The 7,878-nt window shown below is 29.3% G+C and overlaps 1 protein-coding gene across 1 annotated transcript in view; it reads left to right on the plus strand.

Annotated features, from left to right (window-relative positions):
- LOC131849172 (protein NDRG3) overlaps positions 1–7,605 on the plus strand; it is a 121,381-nt gene extending 113,776 nt beyond the window's left edge. Inside the window, exons 9-10 of the mRNA XM_059199178.1 lie at positions 271–355; positions 7,312–7,605. Coding sequence (XP_059055161.1) covers positions 271–355; positions 7,312–7,442 — 216 coding nt within the window. The 3' untranslated portion in view covers positions 7,443–7,605. The remainder of the gene's footprint in view (positions 1–270; positions 356–7,311) is intronic.
- The last annotated feature ends 273 nt before the right edge of the window (positions 7,606–7,878 follow it).

The following is a 7,878-nucleotide window of genomic DNA, read 5'->3' on the forward strand; positions in this document are numbered from 1 at the left end:
CATGCTATGCTTATTATGGGACTAGATGGCTTTGTGTGCCCAGATTGATGTATTAATTATTATTGTGACCGCACTATTTAGTACAACCGCCGTGAAGGTATATTATATTTACGTAAATGTATAGGTACAGTATTACGAAAGATATACTGATCTTTGATACACCTTGAACTGTTAAAAGAACACAAGGATTAAGCATAATATATAAAGTGTTTCATATTTTTCACTCTTAATAATATTGTTGTTTTAAAAAAGTACCACGTAACATTCCAGATTTCTGATTGCGGTATGGTGCTGGAAGAGCAACCCGGCAAAATATCTGAGGCGTTCCGTCTGTTCCTCCAGGGGGAGGGTTACGGTAAGTAGAAGGCGGTGGCGGACCCGTTGTAGCTGATAACTCGTTCGAAGCCAGAGATATATTAATATACTGGCCATTTACTATGTATTAATGTATTACGTCCTCATATAAGTGTCCATTTTCTAATATTGTCTACTCACCAAAAGAGCTTATCTTCATAATCGTTTTAAGTAAAATATATATATATTTTTATGACAATGGGGCGCAATTGAGCAACATCGAATACAGAAATCATATTACGAATGGTACATAACTTATTGTATTGTTGTGTTCTAAGGTCACAGAAATGGTTTCTCGGAGCTGCCCCGCACTTGTACGCCTTACCTAAAGATAATACAGCTTATTTATGGTTTATGGTCTGGAAGACCGGTTTTGTGATAGCCCGAAGCATAGACGGGTCGTGTAGATTTAAACATGGTCCAACTAGGCCAGTGCCGAGATGTATGGAGTCGTAAAGAGATAGTCTTTTCTCTACAAACATAAGAGATTAGGCCAAAAAATTGTTAGGCGTTTGTATTATGATATGAATTATAAACAATATATAATAGTTTGACCTTAAATAGCTCAAACAAATCCTTGATCTTATATTTTGGTGTTTGTATTTTAATTTTACAGATATGTTTCCATAATTGCGCCATCGATTCGCCACGTTTTTTCTTAATGTAAATTCATCATTAATAACGTGCGGGTAAATTTTTAGTGTTGAAAACTTATATAACAATAATAATATATTGTTATTATTATGCAAATATAATGTTGGAAAAACAGTGTTAATTTGAGATTCAAATTCTGACTTATAAACATAATAGAATCATAATTTTACAAATACTAAGATGTAACTTTCATATTAATGGTGCTACTTCTACGGTGGGTAGCACTAAGGATTGTATAAATATGAAAAATAATCTGAAATATAACTCGTTAATAATAATTTATTTTATTTATTTATTTAAGTTTAATGCACACAATATGATATATAGTATAGTACATTTGTATAAATAATCTTGAAGTTATGCTATGAAAACGCGCTTGTATAATCTATTTTCAGAATGGAACAGTGTATGAAATTAAATAAATCAGATACATATGAACTGACAATCTAAGAGCCTGAATTTAGATATTTGAAAATTACATTGTAATTTTAGTAAATCGTTCTTTACTTTTAATTTCCAAATATTCTACAGGAATAAAAGGCATCCAATGTGCATTAAATTAATATTAAAATTTAACACCACGCATTTCAAGAAGAAAGATACGAAATTAACCAAAATTAAGAAATTTTATTTTCGTATTGTTTAATTATAACTCTATTTGCATAGACATTATGTCTCGTCTATGTATTATCTGTGTGTTTACTTATTATATATTGCAGAGTAAATAAACTGTATGTTCAACCTGAATGCTTATATACAATTTTTTTTATAGTTTTGAACCTATGATACGATTCTATATTATTCATCTGCGTAATCAATGACATAAATATCCTAATTAAATAAAACATATAATTGTAAAAATAATGTGCACTGAAGAGGTAAAATAGAGAACGTCATATAATTTCGTGCACTGACAAAATTTGTTTTTTTAAACTAAGCAGAGCATTAGCTGACAATGCTTTTACTGTTATTACACTGAGATGCGTTCTAGTTTAGTTCAAATAATAAATTATGGTGCAAGCTTAAAAGCTTGGCAGACTGTCACGCCTCGCCGAGTAGTCGCGATACGAACACTTGCATCACATCATCTTTTTATATCATTCCTTATTTTTTATTTGCCTACGACATTCGAAAATATATATACAGTAAATAAATAGTGTATATACTATATAATGAGAAATTTAAAAGTCTGAACGCAAGTGTGAACCTAGTATAGGAGGCCAACAGATAAAAAGTATCATGACGGATACTAAAAGGTAAATCTTACTATATTGATTTTTGATTGTTTTAAAGATAGTTTTATCTAAGTAAAAACATTATGTATTATTTTATATTGATATATATATATCGTTATTTATTAAAAATAAAAACATTAAAAGAAATCAATATACAATAGAAGCTAAATTTATTCAGTTATACGCCCAAGATAAAGCAATAATAATAATAACCCAGGCCAATTCACACAGTGCATACTCTTGTCTCAAGTTAAACTGAGCTAAGGGTACTAGAAAGGGAAAGGGAATTTATGCAAGCTATCTGTATTAATACAAATGAGACAAGCTGATATAACATGTAATCTGGAATATAAAACTTAACTACAGGGGTTTTAAAAGAAATATAAAGATCAAAAATATGTAATATATGTAAAGGAAGTAAATCGTAGCCCTTGCGGTCAGACTATACGTACGCAAAATATAACAGACAACCTAAATGACTTTATCGGTTATTTATAACAAATATATTTATTTTATATTATGAAATTTATATTGGCACTATAATATTATATTATTTCTTTTAAAGGAAATTATTTAAATAATACTTGTGTCACAAGTGTGCACTGCGTTCTAAAATGAATGAAAACAAAATTTAACTTAAAAAAAATTAAAGACTTTTTCTCACTTTAAACTTCATTTTTTATTTACATTCAACATTATTAAAAATAAGAGGATGCATCGCTACATATTGCAAATTTGTTATTACTACTTTGTAATATTTGTCTTATTCTCAATTGTAATTTTATTAATTAAATACAAATTTTCACTATGTAGCCAGCATGAGGCAGTTAATAAATAAACTATGGTGCAATAAAGTTATGTCTGAACCCCTTTTTTGTTTCCCTCGTTATGTTTGAGCCTGGATATGCGATTACGTTGTGCGGCAACCCATAATGACATGGTATGTATTTGAGAACGCTTACAATCTTTACGCTTGACCATATATCGGCTTGTTAATTGTATTTGTTAGTTTGTATAATATAATCTGCTCCGGCCGATGTAGTGAGCCAATTTTAGTGGCTGTGGTCGTTCTTTTTGGTCGTAGTTATAACTTTTCCTGTTACTTATCTATGTTTTGTATAGCGCCCCTATTATTCCTATATTATGTTGCGTATATATTAATTTAACATACAAATGCGTATTCTATCAAATAAATACAATTTTAGAATCCTCATACAGTAACACATGTACCCTTTATTAATAAGAACGCTCTAAATCTTTTCTTTTTTAATTGAATTTACATTATTCTTTTCTGTCGAACTATTTTAGTAATTTGAAAGAAATTTACGGCTATTCAGGCTTCTTTACCGGTGGCTGTAGAGATTTAGGACTTTACCCTCGGGTGCAGAAGCCCCCGGTTCACTGGTATATAACACTTACAAGCGGAATTCAATGTGGTATACTTTTTTTAACCTGAAATTAATTTTTTAAATTGGTTTTTTAAGAGACAGACAGGTTTTATTTTATATGACTAAGTCTGTCCTTGATTCTGTAAATAAAACAAACATTTCATTAATTTTAAGTGTAAGTACTAAGTATTGCTAGATTGTAGAAACTGTATTGTAACAAATCTTACATTTAATTTGAAGGCACTAGAATTCTCATTTATCATTTCATTATAATTATGTTCTATTAAGTTTCGTTATGTTCCAAGCATACTCCATTTTTTTCATGACTACGTATACAATGACAATTATCTCATTTTAACTCATTATACCTACATACAACTACTTTAGTACTATTTACACGAAATACTAGTGTATTTTTATTAGCACAAAGTTTGATATTCACTGTAAATAAGTAATCTTTCTTATATGTCTATATTACTTGAAATTATTTCTGACTATTTATAATTTAATCTTTTTAATGCAAATTTTATTTAAGTAGTAGATATACACTACACATGTTTCTAAATTGTCACTTTTACTACACTTTTGTACAAAACTACATAGGCTCAATGGAGAAAATAAAGTTTACTTGAATTGGATATTAATAATTGACAATAAAGTGGTTTATTAATTTAATAAATGTTAACAAGGAATTAATAGATTCTTATTTTTTTTATTTTCTCAATTGACAGCCTTGATTTATTTAAGTGTATTGATTTAGTTAATATGTACAGTCAATGTCATAAAGATATCGGTCAATAGTAAGTGGGAAATTCTATTAGGCAGGCAGTGAAATCTTAGTCTTCCAGAATGAATGAATCTAATTTGCTGGTTATATTAATAACATAAACTATTTTTTCTCTTATCAATAATATACACATGCTAATTATTTTGTGGTATCACTCTTCTAGACATATAAGAATCGTAAATCATATAATTCAATATTCATTCCAAGAGCATCTAATGTCACATTAATTTAATCTGTAGTTATTGTAACAACTTACATGACTTTTTAATTTATTTTTAACCAACCTTGACGATAGTATCTATATGAAGCTGACTGTACATCTTAAATTTATCCCACTTTTAACGTTTGGTTCGTTTATTTTTGTTTCGGTCCTTCCCCGGTAGCTGCCTTGTCACTACAAAAAATTCGCACGAGCTGCAGTAGTTCAGTAACGCCAACCTGCTCGGCAATCTTCTAGTAATCTTCCAGTGTCATGTTACGACGCTTGAGTAGAAAGAGTAAGTCTTCATTTTGTATACATCTGTCTCGTTTATACGAACACTAATACGACTTAACCAGGCATATATTATACTTTACTTACCCATAAGGCTGTTGTGACGCTGTCGTATATAAATACAGGGTCAAGTTTATCGCTCAAAAATTCTATATTTAATCAAGCTTAAAAAATATATATTTCACGGCTATTTTGTTACAGTTGTGGTTTAGCACTTCTTTACTTCCGAAGGGTTCGATTCCTCGGACGGTGCAAACATTTGTATTCATAAGTATAATTGTTTGTATCGGTCTGGATGTTTTCTATGTATATTATGTAAGTATTTACAAAAAAATATCTAAGTATTTATGTCACATGTCTAGTAACACAAGCTTGGGACTAGATGGCACTGTGTGAATTGTCCTGAGTCATTATTGGTTATTATGAAATTATCAACCAGACAATCAGTTTGTATAGTGTGTACAACAATATATGGTATTTTTTTGTTAATATTACATTTGTGTCACTTGTTATTTCGATAGGTTTATGTAAATATGGCCCTGTATTATGTAACAGTGTAATAAGCCTCTATTTTAAGTAACCTTTTTCTAGCAGTCAGAGTTATAAAGATGCCTGTTATTTTTAAGTTACATTTTATTAGTGTTCGAATAAATATATAATGTTGATATGTTGCTTTGTTGGGCTGTACACGCACGTTATAATCCATTTTCCATCTACTGTAAGTATTCTTCGTATTAGATTACATAGCTATTTCTATATTTGTGTATGTGAAGATGTACTTTTTTAGTACAACCATTAAATTAAATATATATACTAGGTATTTATTTTTCTCGAGTACTAGAGTGAAAATTATTAAAATAATATTATATAAACATTTTTATTTTATTCATGTATTTAATTATGCAAAAAGAATATAATAATATCGTAAATAGTAATATTTTTTTTCTTTTATATGATTATTATTATAACAATTCAATTATTTTTTTACCAATAAATCCGACTGTGATATACCTACAGAAACCACTTTATAAATCCATCACAAATCACAATAGAATAATTTAATTACAATAATAATATTAATGTTGTCTCGTTTGTTCTGTGTCTTATAATAGTTTGTAATCTGATCATTTTCTCCTTACAGATTTTATATATAGAATTATTCTTAAATCTTATTTATTGTATGCGTGGAATTAGATATGTGATCCACTTTAATATATCGAGCTGTAGTCTAGTATTAGTGTCACCATTGTACACTTTTCAGTTGACTTCCAACTGATAAACTGGATATCGGCATGTTACATGCAGACAAATATTTTGTTATTTCAAATAGTTGGAAATTAGGTATTTTTAAATAACAAAATACAACAAACAAGTGTATTGAAGTAAGTCACAACGCTCTAGTAAATAGTGCTGTGAATATTAAGCGCGATTCAACATTCGAAGTTACACTTCTTTTAATTTTAGGTACATGTAGATTAAACCTAAACTCTGTTGTTTTATCGTTAAACTAGAGACCCGACCTGACTTAGCACGGGTGCAATTTTAGATATATTTTAAAGTTTTTTTAATAAAATACAGTAGGTTAAGGATTGTATCAATTTATTCATTACAAAGAAATCAAATCTCCCCTCTAACAATTCAGGTTTATATTGACTTATACCACCATATCATTACAATGTTTATTTAAAATGATACAGTCGCTATGTAGTGTGGTACCAGATTTACCTGACATCCCCTAACAAAAACAGTTATTTATTTCGAATAACAGTAGGTTATACATACATTACATACGTCAGGCGTAAAGTCCGCACAATGGTAAGTTACAAAAAGAAATGGGTAATAAAATACCCAAATATGACAAATTTAGACGTTATTCTATTTATGAATATTAAAGCATCTTGTACTTTAGTGAAGATTTTTTTACTAACTAATCTAACATCTAACAACAAATTCCCGTATTAACCCGTATCCCGTATTAAGCAAGTATTAAACCGTGATCACTCGCGATCTGTGGTGGCCATACTGTAAACTCAAATACAATATCAAAGACATGTTTGATATAAGTGTAACACGTAGGCACATTACTAAATTGTATTTAGATATAATACAGAAATAATTATTCAAGTAAATAAAAACGAAACTTAAAAGTTGTTTAATGTTACGAAAATCTCTCGTTGCTGATAGCACTCCGTGCGAGTGATCGCTGGTTATTGATTGATGCTACAATGTGTGAGACCATCGTTTTTCTTTATCTTAACCGAGTGAATTTTTATATATTATATTTTATATTAAGAATTTTTGAAGCAATACTCCTTTGCTTCGAAAATTTGTAGAAATGGTTGGTTTTTATAAATTTATATATTATTTTATTGTAACATATATTTTGCTAACGGCTTTCAGTGGCACCTCTGTCGCCGACGAAGATCGTTGCATTCCGTCGGCTGTCGGATGCTGAGCGCCGCCGTCCGTGCCGCCAGTCGCCCGTCATCCGCATCACAGAGAATCCCATCTCAGAGGCGGTTGTCTGTTAAACAACTATAATTGTATTTACCCGGGCTCGCGCAAGGTATGAAATAGGGATCAGGTGCGGAACCATCTTACTGGCAAAAGCTGTCGTTTCATGTGATTAGATTCAATATTCTTTCCACATTATATATATTTTTTATTAATTATCTTGTTATAAAATTGTGTTAATTTATGTATCAAGTTTTTACTAATTATTGTTATTGTTTTTTAGTTTTTATTTTTTTATAATTTAGTATTAATTGTTATTAATCAATTAATATTCATTAATCAATGAATATTATCAATTTACATTTTAACATACCTGTAGAATAATATTGGAATATCTTATCAAATTAGAAATTGTTTATTGTATCATCATATTTATGTAAAAATTATTTTTATGGAATTATTGACATATTTTAAATAACAATAAAATGCTCTGAAACATCAGAAAGTGACTGT

Source organism: Achroia grisella, unplaced genomic scaffold (genome assembly GCF_030625045.1).
Source record: "Achroia grisella isolate CSIRO2021 unplaced genomic scaffold, CSIRO_AGI_Agris_v1 utg640, whole genome shotgun sequence".
Lineage (NCBI taxonomy): Eukaryota > Metazoa > Arthropoda > Insecta > Lepidoptera > Pyralidae > Achroia > Achroia grisella.